This window comes from Glandiceps talaboti, chromosome 16, assembly GCF_964340395.1.
Source record: "Glandiceps talaboti chromosome 16, keGlaTala1.1, whole genome shotgun sequence".
Classification (NCBI taxonomy): Eukaryota; Metazoa; Hemichordata; class Enteropneusta; family Spengelidae; genus Glandiceps; species Glandiceps talaboti.
This window is the reverse complement of record NC_135564.1, coordinates 6302275-6321944: the sequence shown is the minus strand read 5'-3', so window position 1 is coordinate 6321944 and position 19670 is coordinate 6302275. Positions and strand designations below refer to the sequence as shown.

Sequence of the window (19670 nt, the reverse complement as noted above, 5' to 3'; positions counted from 1 at the left end):
TTATACACTTAATATTGTGATTAACATCACGCTAGTTACCATCAGGATTATCTTACAGTTAGTACACATGCAAATGTCAAATTTCCTTTTAAAAGATTTTGCTTCAGGGGAAAAAATTTCATAAAAGAAAACTTGTATGTTTTCAAAGAGGTCAATATTGTCATATTTCGTTTGATCACCTTTCTTATTATGATTTTCTAATAAGGCGTAATAAAAAAAATTGTGTGGCTCTGATTACGCTCAATTTTAGAATAGGTGGGGTTGGTAGATTTTTTATTTTATTTTATTACATTTTTTTTCATGTGTGAGTATCTTGTTCAGGTTTTCCATTGTTTTCCAAATGGTCTCTGTGTTATTTATTTCTTATCAGATGTTCATCCATTACAGATTCAAAGAATGGTTTTATATTGTGTTTTTAAGTTGATGTCAGTTTGCACATCCACTATTTCTGGTGAGACATAATTTTTCGCGATTTTATTTTTTTTCTGTTGAATATGTAAAAAAAAGTTTAGGGTCAGCAGTAAAAAACTAGGTGGGGGTCGGGTAACTGGAACCAAACAATTGTTTTTTTTAGGCCTAATCATAATATATTTACTTTATAGAGAGTTTTTTTTTTAAAAAAGATTTCAAAATATTTGCAGCAAAACAACTTAAAATCTTTTCAACCAGAATGCTTCGCAGATCTCACAAAATCAGCAATATAGAATTAATAGACAATATTATTTTATGAACAAAGAGATGGTTAAGACATAAGTGTACATTGTATCCTTCAATGGAGTAAAAACTAAAGTTTTATTTCAAGTGTATTAAGCAAATGGACACATGGATGGGATGCTATATTGTGTGATTTACTCCCCGTGATTTCATATGACACGACCATGTCAGGGTCACATGCTAATAGAACAGAGGTGTCCTGCTATATCCGATATAATGAGTCAGATAATCCCTTATCAATGCAAAGATAAGAAATACGCCATTATTGCAGCTGCTACGGGATGACACTAATTGAATGGTGTTATACTTATGTCAATCAAAGCAAAACATAGTCTGCTACGGACTTACTCAAAGCTGGCAAATTTACTACCCTGGTCTAGCCGAGACAAATGACAAGAAAAGTCATTGGTTCACACTCGTCATGTGACTATCATATGACTAGGAAAGAAATATTATTGGTTGACAATAGCTATGCATTTATTGTATGATTTGCTAAGTACCAAACCTAATATTTTGAAATCTTAAGCTAAAATTTGGGGAAAATGTAACAGAAGGAATTATATTGCTGGCCCATTCTTCTCATTTTCAATTCAAGGGATATTATCCTTAACTTCCAACAAAACATACTTGAACTTGAATTGCACACTAAGTGTCAAGAGACACATTTTTGAAGTTGGCATCATGCCAACACTTCAGTGTTGGTGATTAGACAGTTTCTGTGTAACAGGCTGTTTCTTTTACATGGGTTTTCCAAGCTCATTTACCAGGGGCAGAGTATCAATTTGGTTGCTGTATAAACAAAGTACCTGGTAGTTAATATTGCTGAAGTAGCATTCCACTCTATACACATGAATGAATTTTGCAAACTATAATTCCAAAAATAACCATGATCCAGGTGAAAATCTCAAATAGTACTCAAAATTCACATTTTTTGTCACAATTTTAGACTGTGGTATCCCTTTTCTGCATACAGTGTATATCAGTATAAATATAATCATGATATGATAACATTTTTCATAATGATTACACAAAATATAGATATAGAATCAGACTTTTGTTGTGAAACTTCCTTGCACATTAAAAAAGTCTTCTGACCGGATTACAATATAGATGTACATCATTCTATAACATTTTGTCCTATTTCAAAGTCAAGTCAAGGACAAGGACATAAAATGACAAATGAAGTGTGTAAAATGTCTAAGTTTCATTTCCTAGTCAGTTGATTGGGATTAGAGGTTTTACACATAAAATACGACAATACGAGATGTAGATCTGATCAATTCAAAGGGGGTCTTAGTACAGCTGACATTTATCTTGCAGAGATGACTTGATATGTAAGAAAGCTGGCAAACCTAATAAAAAGTTTGGAAATGATAGGAATTCGTCGAAAGTAATCTGCTTAACAGTATGTCAGATCGTCTTCCTGATTTATTGTGTTCTCTGGTGACATTCTTCTCAAACTCTGTGACTGTATGGTCTGATTTGACCAATGGGTAATCCGTTAGATGTTTGTAATGTGATTTGTTTTCTCAACATGGATATCTATGGTACTAACAAAATCTGCATCAAAATCCTAAGAATTGAAGCATAACTGCAAATTGTGCTGATTATGATGTATGTAAGTCTTAGTAAAAAAATACCATGTCTGAATAAAGATTTGAGCAGAAGTTTACAAAATCTGAGTTTGTGATTTGTGGCAGGGAATATAAAAGATAAATTTAAAAATAAGTTAATAAAAATAGATAGAATACACTTGTATATGTACAATTTTCTTTTGAAATTTAGAAATTATGTTCTGTATTTTCATCCAGTCCATCAGTGTGTCGAATAGAATATATGCTAGTACTTTGTCCCTGGTTGGTAGATTGCTAAATGTTTCTAATACCAGAAGCCATGTTTTCATTATGCCATACAAGTAAGATTAGGAGAAAAATGAGCAAACGTGTATGATAAGATGGAACATTTTATCAACTAATTCAACAATCATAGAATGAACTTTCAGTTCAATACACATACCTCACAGACAAACTTAATTATTTCTTATCTGCAAGAATTATGGAAATGTCTAAATTCTGTCGCCTCACCAAAAAATGTATGAGTAGAATCTTTTTGAAATGCTAAATTGAGAGAGAGTGTCAATCTTGTCAGAGGACGAAGTGCTTGAACATTGTGATAAGATCAAAATCGTGTGGTCTTTATTCAAGTCTCGTCTGTTCTTGTTTGCCCGTGAATTGACAATCTGGAATTGGGAATTGGTATGCTGTACGAATCTCAATTAGAATCGTCAAGTAGATCATTTGAAATACAAAAATTGAATGTTTTTTATATAGCTGGCTTCATTTAAGATGTGTGATAGTGATAAAAACTTGCAATGATTTACCCATTGCAGTTTGTGTCAACTTTTGAAAACGTTATTGCTCATTCGTAGTCATATTCATGCTGTATATCATTAGTACTTTTGTAGAGCAAGATTTGAATTTTTGTAATGAAAAATAAAGCTTTTATGTTTCAAAATTCCCAAGCGTGTAGTTGCCATGGTTTTACAAGAAAGTGTGAAAGCATTGAAAAAGAGGTTTTCTGTTTATATATGGTAAACTTTTGATAATACATACACATCCAGTCACAAGTAGTAGTAGTTTTTCCAGGCATGGCTGGGACAAGGGAAGGCAGGCATGGCATTAGAAGAGGGATGGGGAGATGCATGTATACTTGCAAATTACCGGTAGTAGTGCGGTTACCATTATATTAAAACAAACATATTGTGTTAATTATGGTATTGCTTTTTAAAAAATCATTAAAAAAATGCTTGGGGAGAACATAGAATATGACAAAATGAGTGGAAACTTTTGATTTTACCTTTTTCTTTGAATTGCCATTAGAATTCTTTTTCATGTGTCAACAGTGACGGTAGGTTTTCGTCACACCTCGCATAACTGTTTACAGTTCAAAGTTTTGTTGTTTTTTACGTCCATTTTGAAGAAAAAAGCAATCCTATTCTAATCAGAGAATTTTCTTCTTTTGATTACAGATGAACCGCCCAATCCAAGTCAAACCTGCTGACAGTGAAAGCAGAGCAGGTAAGCTTTCACTTCATCTTCATATTAATTTATTATGTCATAACATCAACATCAAACAATTCCATCTTTTATTTCAACAGTTAAGCTCTGTACCTGTTGAACTTTTTGTGAATTTTCTACACATTACTTTAAACGTACACAACTATACTGTCTGAAGGTATAATATATCAAATAGTCAAATACAGCATTTGATAAACGTGACTTGGCGTTCTTGTTGTTCACATTGTCACACAACAGTGAAGCACTGTACAAAACCCACAAACTTTATACCACTGCGACATATTATTAATTACTGGCCATGTCTGAAATTTGAAATTTTTACAAACAGCTGATTCTGAAGTATGTTGTTTGTAGATTATATTAGAAGACTTTTAGTACTAACTTCTCAAAGTGGGTAATATTATCAGGGTGAAAGTTTGTACTGGTAGATCATACTTTTGGCACTAAATTTCTCTATGCAATAATATTACAATATACAAGTTGTTAAAAATACAAAGTCATGTTATTTTTAATGACATAATTCTGCACATAATAAATTAGTACATGTACAATAAATGGTAATTAAAAGTTGTTCTGACCAAGACATTTTTTGCTATTATATTGACGAGCGTTACAATATGTTTTTGCATAAATTTAAAAATGTGGCCAGTTAAGTATTAGTTTAATGCTAATTACTATGATGCAGAAGAATCATATAGTTAAAGACAAGTGGAACTGTGATAACTTGAACTTGAATAATGACATACCAGTAATAATAATAATAATAATAATGATAATAAATTCTTATCAGCCTCAATGCGCTTTACAAAACTCAAAAAGAATAAACATCCATGAAAGGGTTAAATACTATGAATGTCCAAGATAGAATAAAGAGGGAACTTAAAAACACTTAAAACCTATCACAAAATACTTTCAGTAAAATGTATGGAATAAGAATTTAAAAAAAAAATTGAAATTCACAAAAAATCAGTTCATTGTTGATATCTGAGACATTCAGACTTTAAGTAAGTTATGTAGTGATTATTGCAGTATATTTCATATCATACATTTATACTCAGGCAGTGCTTTTAACGACCACAAGAAAAGTCTGAACCCACTATCATAAATCTGACAAGACATTTCATTTATCATCACCAAACCTAATATTCCAAGAAAATGAATTATATTCATGATAGTCCATAATAAAGTATATTCTTAATACCAAAATAAATGAAATGCAGTCCTATTTCAGTCGACTCCTCAATAATAAATCATTATCAACGGAGATGGCTATACAGTCTTCATCTACATCCATGTCTCTTGTTATTCATTACTGGATGTTGTATTGATTGAAAAATTTATATTTTGATATTAAATGGGAGCGAAGTCTTTGGAAAGTGTATCTGTTGATGAGATTAAATTTCATGAAATCTCCTTTCATAGCGTATCTCTTTTATTGATGGAATAAGAAACTAGAAATAATGTTTGGAGGGTATAAAATATTAACAATATTTCAGATTGACATTACGTTAAGATTTGAGATCATATGACATGTAGTGTAATCTTGTCTATGTACTAGTGTTTCTTGCAGCTCTACGTTTCTTTGTATATTTTGATTTTGATGATCTCTGAGTTTTATCAGTATTACAATGTGCATGTACATCAACACTTTGTAATGTACAACTTGAAAATCCCTACTGTTATTATGTCAGTCTGATGTTGATGTTGAGGTAGTCTGGTGTTTCAGCTGTAGAGTTCTTTGAGATTGCTAGCCCAATGATGTTAACACTGGACTGGTCTGGTGTTACAGTTGTAACAGCTGTGGAGTTCTTTCAGATTTACTAGCCCAATGTCAGCCTGATGTTAACACTGGTCTAGTCTGGTGTTACAGTTGTAACAGCTGTAGAGTTCTTTCAGATTGCTAGCCCAATGTCAGACTGATGTTAACACTGGACTGGTCTGGTGTTACAGTTGTAACAGCTGTGGAGTTCTTTCTGATTTGCTAGCCCAGTGTCAGCCTGATGTTAATACTGGACTGATCTGGTGTTACAGTTGTAACAGCTGTGGAGTTCTTTCTGTTTTGCTAGTCCAGTGTCAGCCTGATGTTAATACTGGACTGGTCTGGTGTTACAGTTGTAACAGCTGTGGAGTTCTTTCTGTTTTGCTAGTCTAGTGTCAGCCTGATGTTAACTAGACTAGTCTGGTGTTACAGTATACCTCAATAATCAATCCCCTTCCAATTTACTAGCCTGATATCAATATACAGTGCATACATTCAATCTTACTGATGAAATGTTTGTGCCCAGTTGGAAAGTTTCCAATTCGCTATCCTGGTGTTAGCTTAGATATTAACATTAGGCTTTTGCCTCATCAGAAAATGACTCTTTGGGTGTGTTCAATTTTACTGATGTTCAGGTCAGCTAGTTGTTTGGTTCAATTTTATAACCATTGTTGTTTGAATCATCCTTATTGTGACATGTTAACGTTTTTGTCTTGATCCTGCCCAGTAGAACTTCTAACTGATTGAAAGATCAGATTTCAGTCATATCCGAGTTTTACTCTACATTCTCATAATATTACAGTTACTGCCAAGTAGACAATTTCCAGACTGGAGTGAAATAAGACTTAGTGTAATCTGTAAATGTGTAAGTGACAAGTTGATTGAGTTTCTGTGGTAAGAACATGTATGTACAAGATATAAAAGTCACCAACGATAGCATATAAATGTAATCAAATTTCACTTAGTTGTTTCCAGTATTGTCTACAAAACACCAACGGCAAAAAAAAACATAACTGAGATAAAAGTAATGAAAAGAAAATCACAAAAGAATTATCATGGCTATAACATAAGGAGTGTTTATATAAGAACAGGGAAATTTAAACATAATATAACATCGAAAATATATGGACATTAGGCTCAAAATTTAAATGTCAAAACAATCCAAATTTTTTTACTCTTCGTGAGGAGAAGTTTTCATTTCTAAAAGTCCTTATTTTTATTCTCTCATACAGGCATTATTTATGTGTATACACCGTGACAATATTTTGAATCCTCATTTCATTATTTCTGATTCTTTTTTACCCTCTGTATACATTTCCTGAAAAGATTAAGATGATGAACAGAATCAGACACATGTTATAGCTTGTTTTATCATAAAAATTGTTATTATATCGACTTTGACATAGTACATGTACTTAAAAAAAATTATTTGCCAGTGTTTGTCAGGGTTAAAATTGTCAATAAAGTATACAAGAAATAAATTAATGCCTGTTATTCTAGTTATAGAAGCCCGCCTAATATGGCTAGGATATAAGACACTCTATGTAACATTTAACCCAGGGGTTGACAGCGATGTCAGAACGATGTGATCTCTGATCAGCCATTTTACATATAGATTGAAGAACGAAAGAAACAAATCGGGGTCTCGGAGCATTGAAATTGGTGCCACAACAGTTTCATTTTGATATTAGTGATTTGCACTATTGGATAGACACCATGTCTCAATAAGTGAATTGAGATTGTAACTTCTGAATCAATGGCCTTGTATTTGATTGACAGGTCAGGTAGCAAAAACAGAAACTCTCTGAACACGCAACTGAAATGGTAACATTGTGATGGAGTGTTCTTTTCCAAGATTTGTGATTGACAGTGCAGCAAAACACAAAGTCTCTAAACACTGGAATTAAAATGGTAACATTGTAACCAGTGGATCTTATATGGATAGAGTGATTGACAAAGTAGTAAAAGCCAAGTCTCAATATGCTCTAAATCTAATGGCAACTGTTTGGGCTGTCCCTCTACGTTGTGTCTGATTCTATTGCTGCAGACGTAAATAACCCTTAAGTAGTCTATGTTTTCATTTGCCCACCAAGGTATTGTTAGTAGATATGAATTATTAGTGCGTACTGTCTGCGATAGTCTCCCTATTGCCTGCCAAGAAAGCCATGGTTCCCAAGGTACTATAGGAAACATATATTCTCGTCATAGGCAGCCCCATAGTTCATGATAACACCAAATCTCCTTACATTAGAAATCCATGTCATATTAAACTTACATGAACATAAACATTTACCTGAAGATAATCTGAGTTGCCAGTTATCCTATTATGAACTTTAGAATGAAAGTAAATTGCAAATGGAATTGTCATGGCAGTCACCCTTTGTTGACTGTGAAGCTATTCGATAGTGTATGTAGTATGTTTGTAACAGTCACATTGATTGGTTGCTGGCACTGGAAAAATTGCATTGTGGTCTATTGGTCGCCTCTTGGAGATACTGCTCTCAGATTGCATAGACACAGTCTTTGTTTTGACTTTCATTGTAGTGTGTTACTATCAGTAAGAACTGCCTGAAAAGGATTGAAATGAAAAAAAACGAACCATACATTTATTAAAGGTAGTACATGTGTAACTGGGAATATGAAACAAATAGGGATGACTTAATGACCTCTCTAGTTTAAAAGTTGGTAGAGATTTCACATCATGTTCCTCCACCTTGTCATGTATAATCTATATATTTAGCTATATGTGTGGCAAGGATGTTTTTATATGACATATTTGAAAAATTAAATGTAATCTTGCCTTCAACAAGCAAACAAACAATGACATGTGATTATATATGGACAAAGCTGTTCGTGAAAAACCTGTAAAAGGAATGCCACTCTAGGAAATAAAAGCATGTTTTGTGAACTTTGCGTTCTGGAGAGCTATTACATGATTTTATGTCGTGATTTTTTTTTTATTTGAAAGCTATAAGCACTTTAGGCATCACAAATAGTTCTGTTCTGCTATTGCATACACAATTCTGTTGTCTCCCATGATGCAATACATGCCCATGGCAAGAATCGACACTGAACAATGAATGGACACAAGTTTTAGGTCTGTTTTTCTAAGCAATTTTGCTTAATGTAAATGATGTAAAATCTTGAAATGACTCTCTAGAACATGTTAGTCTACAAAAATGTCCTTTTTGCTGGAGTCGCATCAACATTTTGTCTGCAGTTTCTGATCAGAGACAATTACATAGACAACAGACAATGCATCTACGTGTAGTATCAATCACCATGTATACATGTATGTCAGTTTACACATGTAGGTCTTTCTTTTTTGCAGTGTCGTATTTCGTTCTTAGATTGTATTCTAATGTTGGTAACAACAGTAAGTATGAAAGTTATTGGTCTTGTAATCATGTACATGTAGAGTCCTGCCCAAACCCCATGTTCCATCTGACTCGGAAATACAAATCGGTTCTCAAGTTTCTTTTCGCAAATGTCATACTGCTTTTTAATCTGCAACTAAGTACATATCGATGATGTTGTATGTTTTCAGTCATTCAAAAGTGGACATAGGATAGGGTGTATATGACAAAATCAGAGACAGTTGTGTGCAAACTTAATGAATAGCAAACTCATAAATTTAAGAGTTGGTGTGAGATGACGTAATTTTGACGTTGGCAGCAATGATGAGCTGGATTGAAAAGACTATGCATGTAATTCAAGACATTACTTGAATGAGAATAGACAGTAATCTAGTAGTCAGAGTGGGGATGTGGTTTAGTTGGTGGATGCCAAAAGTGAAGTCTGAGTCTGAAGCATCTTTTTTTAAAAATTGATGAGTGGGAGTTGCTATAATTGTGTCAGTGACTTAATTTTGACAGTCACATCCAAAAATGAGTCGAGATGTACTGTAAATATAATTAGTGTAACTGTATATTGGGAAGGATGTAATTTGAATTGTGGTCACCACTAAAGAGAAGGGATGTAATTTGAATTGTAGTCACCACTATAGGAAGGAGGTGTAATTTGAATTGTGGTGACCACTGGAGGAAAGGGATGTAATTTGAATTGTGGTCACCACTATAGGAAGGAGGTGTAATTTGAATTGTGGTGACCACTATAGGAAGGAGGTGTAATTTGAATTGTGGTGACCACTATAGGAAGGAGGTGTAATTTGAATTGTGGTGACCACTATAGGAAGGAGGTGTAATTTGAATTGTGGTGACCACTATAGGAAGGAGGTGTAATTTGAATTGTGGTGACCACTGGAGGAAAGGGATGTAATTTGAATTGTGGTCACCACTATAGGAAAGGGATATTTTAACAATTAATAGTAATGTTATCAAAATTGTGGATGTAATTTGAATCAAAGTATTTTGTAAAGAACGGTCAAGCTGGAAGTGTAATTTGATTGCTAGTAGCTAATAAGAAAAAGTTTATTAATTAGTTGCAACTTTAGTCTGAATTTTATTTTTTAGGTATGACCATGGTGAACAGATTTAACTGAATAATGTGTGTGGGTGGAATGTACAAGAACCAAATATGAACTACTCAAGGAAGTTTGACCGTATGAAATCTTGTATTTATGTAGATGCACCAATATGACAAGATGAGATTGTGTAAAATGATTGATAATAATGTTCTTAGATCATATATATGTTGTATTGTTAATTGTAAGGTTCATATGTGTACTTAATGCGGTCATAAGTTGAAATGAAGGAAAAGACTGCATCCATCATGGCAAGAGGATACACACTAGTCTTTATTCAGACGCAGATTATATTTCGTCATATTCCAAAAAAAACCTTCTGAAATATTTGTATTTACTATTAATTATGTGGACATACATGTACATAACGTATAACATGCGATATAATAATCAACATGTACAGTGCACATTCTATACAGAACGCGTGCTACTCACTCAGTATCGAATTCAAACACATATTAATATATAGTCCAACATCTATCATCTTGACTTCAACCGAACATACAACGCACACCATATTTTATAATTCTATTTCATCAACAAAAAATAGTATTACTATTAAAGATAAATTACAAAAAAGTCCAGACGACTGTTGACAGTAAAAGATACACACCTGTGACTAATTCATTGCACTGACTAGATACGCCATTAGATGTTAATTATTTAAGAAATTAAGCAAATTTCAACAGATAACCCAGCAAAAGTTCAATGATAGGTTGCACATATATCAGTCGACAAGATATGTGTATTAATCCCTTCCACCTTGACAGACTCAGTGCAGACAGACTATTTTGGCATCAAGTCATAACGTTATCTACTTGGTATACCATTGAATACAGATAGATGAATTTCAACTCCATGGGGAAATATACTTAATTATGTTGTAAAATCCATCCACACTTTAAAGTGGTGCATTGTCTGCGACAGTGAAATCACTGCTGCAGAGAAGCAATTCACCTGGGACTTCATGGCAATAGACACTTGTATAGACACATTAGACAGAAAGATGTCGAGAATGATGTTTACAAGTAAACAACACTTGAATGAGTAAATAACAATACAAAAACATTATCTGAAGGGAAGGTTAACTAGAGACCGTCTTGAAAGCTTAACTAACAAACCAAGTGATATTGTTGAAATGGAATGAGGAACAGTAACAGAAAGTTTAAAGCCTAGAAATGTGTTAAGGGCTAATAAAAATAATTGTGTGCTTCCGGTTACATTTGATTTTGTTTATTTCTCCCTATCAGATGTACAGCCATTACAGTTTGTTATTTTTTTCTCGATTATGTAAAAAGAAAGTTTAGGGTTGGCAGTGAAAAGCTAGGTGGGGTTGGGTAACCGGAACCAAACAATTATTTTTTTAGGCCTTATGTAAAACCACTACAATAGAGAATGACTATGAAGATTGAACAAATAAACAAATGACAAAGAAACATGCACAGACAGATGGACAGAAGTACAGACAGGCAAACTGAAATATTGACATATACATAAGTACTATAAAGACAGGCAGGAAGACAGACAGACAGACAGACAGTCAGTCAGACAAATAGAAAGACAAGTAGACCAGACAGACAGACAGACAGACAGACAGACGGACAGACAGACATGGATGAAGTATAAAATGACCTGCCCAGAAGTATAAGGCCAACAGATAGAAGTATGCACAGACGGACAGAGGCATAAACATCTACCATTTTATAGGAGTATAGACAGATAGTTGGACAGGGGCATAATTAGACCAATTCACAAAATTTACATGATATTTTAACTTTTGAGATGCCATATTTAGTGAAAGCAAAACTGATATTGATACAGTAACCTACACAGATTTATTGACAGATGGATGGAAATAAAGACATATACAGTCAGACTGATTGACAGAGGTATAAACAGATGGATGGATCATTGGAAATTGAAAGACGCAGAAGTAGAACAAACAGACAAACAGGAAGCAATCATTGACCTATGGGATGTAATGTCTATAAATATTCAAGTAACTCTTTTTATTGTCAATGGGATATGAAATTTATCCTGGCCAATTTAAAACTGGGCATCATTTTGATAGCTAAATATTTCATTCCAATGATTTTAATCATCAAATTGGCAATACACAGAATTTGCTTGATCAGTATACTTTAATAGATATTGAAAATGTAAGCAATATATTTTTATTATTTTGATTAATTGTGAATACAGTGATATGTTGCTGTTAACAAATTGGCTATTATGTTATGTCATTTGACATCACATTTAATAGCATGTATGCTTAATTGACCCATGACCCCAGTAGTAGAAAACACAAAGCAGATATTGACTTTACGGTTGACATATTTATGCATCTATGAAGTATGACTCAGTAGAGATGAGATTGAAATGCGTTTTATTTTAGATTTATTATGGCCCATGGCAAGTTTGAAAATTGGCAGACAAATCATACCGGGTGTTAATTATGTGAAAAATGACTACAGAACATTTTGTTGTTGACCCTTGCCACAAGGTTTAAATTAAATTCACACATTTATTGTCTTGTAAGATGGGGTACATGTAGGTCTCAAAATCTAAGTTAAAAAAAATCAGAAGTTGATATGATACAGCATCGTTGTCCCATTTTGAGTGACAGCTCTAACTAATTTCCTGAAGTTACATAACATTACGTTTTGTAGCTGATATAATATGCACTATTCTGATGCTGTCAGTTCATTACAATAGAAAATGAAAATATGGTAAACCAGAATCTTTTACAATGTTTGGTGAAGTTTTTAACATCATTAGAATAAGTGGTTGAAAGTCCTCAAGCACAGACTTCATTATCAGAACATGGAAATTTTATATTTTCTAGTTTGTCTGTAAGATCTGATGATATATTTCATAGCCCTCAGATATGATGACCCTCCCATGAGATATGATAACCTTCACATATGATATGATCAACATCCCATGAGATATGAGTACCTACCAGCAAAGATATGACACATGTACATGTACTACTTTGATATACTTTTAACATGTAACCACATAATTATTTTAGATTTCATGAAAAAAGAACATGCTATTATATTAGTTGATTATTACTGAAGTAAAATGACTGTTTTTTCTTGTCTTCGCCACAAGACTGACGATATTTTCATTTTAATAGATGCATTAGATGCATTAGCTTCATTGTGTATGTATCTATTGCTTATAATCTTTCAATGTAAATGGAAAAGGCCTGAAGTCAAAATGTTTATCAGATGACGAGGGAATACATGTACTGTACATTAAATAGCAAAATTAAGACAATTTTAACTTGATATTCATATCTGTTTTTATGGTATTGGAAAATATTCAGTGGACTGGGGAAGATTTGTTACAATTTGAAAGTGGCTGTATTTTTACCTTAAATATGATGAAGAGAGAGAGAGAGAGAGAGAGAGAGAGAGAGAGAGAGAGAGAGAGAGAGAGAGAGAGAGAGAGAGAGAGACAGAGAGAGACAGAGAGAGACAGAGAGAGAGAGAGAGAGACAGAGAGACAGAGACAGAGACAGAGAGACAGACAGAAAGACAGAAGACAGACAGAGGCATAGAGAGACACACACAGACACAGAGAGACACAGACAGAGAGAGATGGGAGAGGGGAAGGGGGAAAGGAAAGAGAGCGACAGAGAGGGGAGAGTATGAGTATATTAAAATTAATAGTTACTTTGCCTTGACACTGTGGACAAAGAAATTGAAATTCATGCTTTGAAACCTTAGCTGTGTTGAAATGAAATGAATTAGATCCATTTGAGCTTGGTGACGCACATGGCCAGGCCATGTGACTGTTAGTTCCTGTATTATTAACTGCCCCTAGGACAAAAACACAAGATTTAGCCGATCAACCTGAATAGGTGATATGTCTTGTTATTTCAGGTTAATGCCATTTTTCAGAAATTAGGCATGGTGACAGGAAACAATACACATAAAGGGAAAGGCAAAAAAATGCAGTCAGTTACTTTTAAGACGTTACTCATGCATATCAAAATGTTGCACACCGTTACAACTGACTGCTCTCTGCAATAATCTGAACTAGAAATGTTCAAAAGGGATGTCTGTATGAGCTTGAGTCTTGAAGCCTGTCTGACTATATCAGAGTATTTCTGAGCTCATTGTCTTCATTATTGTCTAAATATAGCAAACAACAGCACTTGGTGAACAAGTTTTAGATAACGCAGTCCCTAAAAAATACTAAAATTGCCAACGTTTTGAGTTAATACTCTTGGAGGTACAATAACAATGTCTAAGACACACAGTGTCACTTGCAAAAAGAACGAAATGTAGTTTTACTTCAAGCCAACATGAATATGTCTGAGGTAGATATTTTATTGGACAGCACCTATGTCTGATAAAATATGACTTAGGGCATCAAAGGCATATACTGATGCATGTGTTCTGATTTCATACACAGCCTCACGTCTGAGTTAGAGGTGTTTCCCATGAATCTCTTAACCAGTCACTCGAAATTTAATAAATTTTAGGTCTGTAGACTGTATTTATTACTTACATTATACACTGATGTTTTGTTCACTCACATGCTATTGTTGTCTGACCTATGTGACTTGATGACAGTTTCTTTATATTACACAAAGACAAGATAATATTTGACAAATATTTGAATAGATATATTCAATATGTATCATCCTTCCTGGCTCCTTTTCACCACTACTTCAATGCTACCATTGTTTCCTGTTTGTTGGCACGTTAAGCGATGAGTATTTCCTCCCAGATAAATGCATAATATAATGCTTGTACAGCTAAGGTGTATCGGAAGGAAATATGTGTTACTAGAACACCTTTCATCAAGGTGTTTGCCAAGATGCTGTGTTTGATGGGGCCTAAGTGTATTTTTCCTTTACTTTTACATTTTTGTTTATCGTACAACACTGTCTAGTTATGTATAAGTTGCATGTCCTCCCAACATTTCTTCTCATCATTATTTGCAAACAAGATGGTCGCCTGACCCAAGGTCACTTTTCCTGACTCAAGATACTAACTTGTTTTTGTTTTAATCAGCGGAATGCCTTAGGATGAGACTTAATAGACTTGCAAGGGTCTATGGGGGTTACACAATGTAATAGTATCAAGGAGGGAAAATCTGTACAAAAAGATGTACCCTGTGGATAGAGAGCTGATTTGATTGTGGTTGACAACCAGTAGTGTACTTAGTATAGCTACATTCCAGTTGAAAGAGATCGTATTCAAACAGCATATATTTAGATCTTATTCCCCCAATATTTTTCTTTGTTCTGCCAAGGAAAAAAATGAGTGACCTAAGGGGCCTTTGTCACTATGAGTCGCTACACGAGTAGTGACAACTCTTAGGTCTTGAGTATTTTCTGGCTGAATGAAGAAAAATATTGGAGAATAACATAATTATACCAGTGCCAGTAATATCAAACAAAACTTGAGGAAAATGATGGTAATTTGGAATGTTTTGACTCAAACACAGCAGAACCAGTGATGTAGACATGTATTGTTGTGACATAGACATGCGTTGTCATAATGTAGAACGACCAGATTATATATTCCTTATTTTTTGTTCTAAATGACTCGCGCATGGTATAGTTTTTGGTACAGTAGTGAGTTTATCAACAAGAATATACAATAACTAGAAATTTTCGGTGGCTTTCCAATTTTGTTGGACACTATTAAATACACTATAGTTTTTATGTCTATGATGTGAGACCATGAATTCTTTTTAAAAAAATATTAAAAAATGGAACTCAATTTTGACGAGATCATATACAAACAGTAGCAGTATGCCCTCTGATGATAGATGTTGTTGTGAGCCAAAATGTGAAAAACTGGGATCTCTTGTGAAGTCACCACATAGTAAGAAATAGGGGAACACCAAATTTGTTTTGCGTCCCTAGCAATTGTGTGCATCAGTGGCACATCAAATTGGCTTTAATAGAGGGCACAGTACTGAAAAGTGTATTTCACTGTACAGTAGTGAGGTTACAAAGAAGCATAGAATTTTTTACAGAATGCAGATTTCCGTGGCTTTCCAAAATTTTTGGTGGCTTTCCTTTATTTGCCACTTAAGTGTAGTTTTTTATATCTATGAATTTTTTAAAGAAATATAAGAAAAATGGAACGAATGTACTGAATTATGAACATTCATATGAAAGTGTGGTGCATTCAAAGTTGATATAATAAACACTGTTGTACACGTCAATATATCTGACAGGTGTCAACATACATTTGTTGTAGTTTGAGTTTGTAAGCTGCTAGATATACTGTTCTTTTCAATAATCTGACAAATTAGTTTTCATATCCCAAATGAAGGTTCTTGTTATAAAAATCAAAGTAGGCTGTTGTTTGTACCTTCATGAAAGCAGGGTCTTATTTGCACTTAAAGAATTTCAGCAATATTCATTATTAAGAAACACATTGAATGGCAGTGATATGCTATCATACAGTCTACTAAAATGTACTGAATGACAAACAATCTTTTTATGCTTTCTGACAAATTACTTCTAATATCCAAAGTGAAGTGCTTTGTAATGGCTCCGAACATTGTTGTGTAGTGTAGCATCAAATATATAGAGTTGTACACAAACTTAAAGGCCTCAGTTGATGAAATGAATTATCAATTATAGTAATGCCAGAGATAAGCTGAAGTACTTAGAGTCTACTAAATATACTCTTACTATATAGCTATGGTTTTATCAGCTGTTTGACAAATTACTTTTCATATACATTAAAATCAAGAGAATAGAATATGACATAACTCTATAATACAAATTATGAATTCTGTCAAATGAATTTATCTATTTTTTTTTTTAAATCCCAAAATGTCCAACTATTCATTTCATGATATTTAAATTTGAAGACATGGATATGACAAAATTATGTGCAAAAAGAAATTTTTAGAATGATTAAAAACTATGATAATCTTTAAACTGATATAGAATGATGAATTCTAGGTGTTATATTAATTTTGAATGGTTGTGTTGTCCCTCTGTATCATAAAATATCAAAACAATTTAAACTGAATAGAAAATTGGTGAAAATTGTTCAAATCAATGATGTTAGCCATGTTTATTTTGAATATGTGTTTTCCCGCTATATTAACACATCAACAGGGAACAATTTCACTTGAATAGAAAACTTGGGTGGAAATCTGATGAATTTTGAGAGAAGATAATTTTGACTTTTTTTCCATTGTGTTAACACTTCAACAGAACTAAATATGTGAAAAAATCTTTTAAAAAAGATATGCTGGTAAAACAACATTTAGCACTGACTATGAGATTATCACTTGCGTCGGGTGTGGTTGACTATTAATTTGCATTAGTTTGGTATGCAGGTAAGGCATAGTTGTTCTGAGCACTGTGGTTTGTCTGTGTATTTGTACAGACTTCACTTTGAAAGGTTTACTATAAAGATATGTTTAATTTGTAATACTCACAAGAGTTATTTGACTCAATTAATCTACGCTAACAACATTTTCATTCTTTCATATAAAACTAGTTAGTCTAATTTTGAAATCAAAATTAAGTTTCCTGTTCAGTTGAATCTAAACTTGAGTGTGTTCTGTAATTTGCTATTACAATTGTAACTAGTAAACACAAATGAAAGCAGTTGATTTGGACTCAAATCTAATATCATGATTAGAAAAATACGATAATTATTTGGCTACAAGAACCCACGCTGTGCTATTGAAGTGAAAGAAAAAGCAATTTAAGGAGACATTACAAAATGTGTCTTAAATACTATTTTCAAATAATGGTCATTAAACCGTCATCCAAATGTTTTTATGTGAGTTCTTTGTGACCTGATTGCGAATGAAAAAAAAAGTGAAGTTTGTATTCAAAGCAGGTTCTAATGAAGTCAGATTGTCTTTTCTAGCTTTCATTACTTGGTATGGTATTGTTGACATTCAGTCAAACAGTTGTATGAAATGGCTTGAGGGTCTCAGTAGGAAATAAATCACATTGGCAAACAAGCCATGCAGTTACAACATTAAGACATTTTATCAGAAAATGTTGACTTGTTATTACTTTTGCTCTGTTTGAGGTCAGATTCATTGAAGGTAAGATTCTTATTAGTTTTGACATAATTAACTTTGAATGTTAAGAATAACTGTGTTTTTCAAATTAGGCGGTTTAATCATGAAATAGGTTGCCGTCTAAGTTCTAAGCAGCTTTTTTAGCAAATCCCACAAATCCAGCAACAACAAAAACTGCCAGATCAGATGAGGATTGTTATTTAGGCGTGAAATAAGAGTCTTTCAGAGCAATACAAAAACTTGATTCAAAACAAAGGAATTATCCAGTGTAATTCATTATGACTCCACTGACAGAACCTGGTTACAGATTGAAACCCTGGTATTAAATACCAAGTGATTGACACTTGTCGCAAGACATCCAGAAGTATTTGTAACTTGTGTAGTACTACCACAGTTGGTTTTACATTGCATGGTATACTGCTGTATAAAGGACGATTGCACAATATGTCACACAAGCTCGATAAATGAACTTTGTTCGTTTAAGAGGGGAGGGGGTGATCTGGCATCCATGCGATTGCTGAACTTCATTTTCACACTTTTAACCAAATTTTGAAAGCTTTCACCCCTTCAATGATATTTACTACTGAGATGTTGATAAGGTGATCAAAATTTACTTCTAATGTGATATACAGTGTTGGGTTTCCGGTAGTGTTTTGATGTGTTTACTATCATCTCAGTAAACAGGTTCATAAGGTTAGAACTTCATATTTACCATCATATTTTTACATTGCATTGATTGTAGTGGTGTGACTGCTACAATTGATTATTTCATCATTACATCATATATAAACATGCCGATGTCGTACTTGTGAACATTCGTTAAGGGGGAGAGAAAAGAAGGTTTTGTCCTAAACGAACAAAGTTCGTTTATTGGGCTTGTGCGACATTGTGCGATCATCCCTAACTGACTTGAAGCTTGTCGCTAGAAATCAAGAAATGTAAGCTATCTGCTAATACATACATCAACTGGTTTACATTGCATGCCTCATGAACTAGAATGGTCATTTGTTCTCATAAAAACAAAGCAAGGAATTGGATTAACAAGCTTATATCTTGGATTAAGAGATTAGGCTGAATAGGCCTGGATTCTTGATGTGGCTCCAATACAAATTTGGAATTGAGTTCGGAGATTCTGTAAACTTCTTTGTCAAGATTCTAACATATTTTTAAAAAATGGTTTGTGAAGTGTGTGTGACATGTTGATCTTGTATCATATGATCAAGTTCTTCTTCAAGATAGACATCCAGGAAAAAATATATCAGAAAAATGTCTGGGCGTTATAGATGTGAAGGGAAAGAATTAGCAAATGTAGTAATTGTATAGTGAGACAGCAAGTATGACTATGTCATAAGGTCAAATGATGGTAGCTGCTATGAATACAAATCAACCCATATTATCCAGATTACTGATTTTATTGACCATCACTTTTACCAAGTAATAATTGCAAATGGTTGTAAAAATCACTGACTTATGTAGTTTTATTTGCTTTTGGCGATAAAAGTACAACAAGAAATGTTCAATTCTGCCAACATCCATCATGAGATCATTGAATTTTTTATATAAAAAACCCCTAGCCATTTCAATTTATTGTGGTGTATAATTG

The 19670-nt window shown here is 33.5% G+C and overlaps 1 protein-coding gene across 1 annotated transcript in view; it reads left to right on the top strand.

The window, feature by feature from the left end:
- The window catches only part of LOC144447371 (CUGBP Elav-like family member 3-A), a 120618-nt gene that overhangs the window by 82316 nt on the left and 18632 nt on the right, over positions 1 to 19670 (top strand). Inside the window, exon 3 of the mRNA XM_078137356.1 lies at positions 3743 to 3791. Within this exon, the coding sequence (XP_077993482.1) occupies positions 3743 to 3791 (49 nt within the window). The remainder of the gene's footprint in view (positions 1 to 3742; positions 3792 to 19670) is intronic.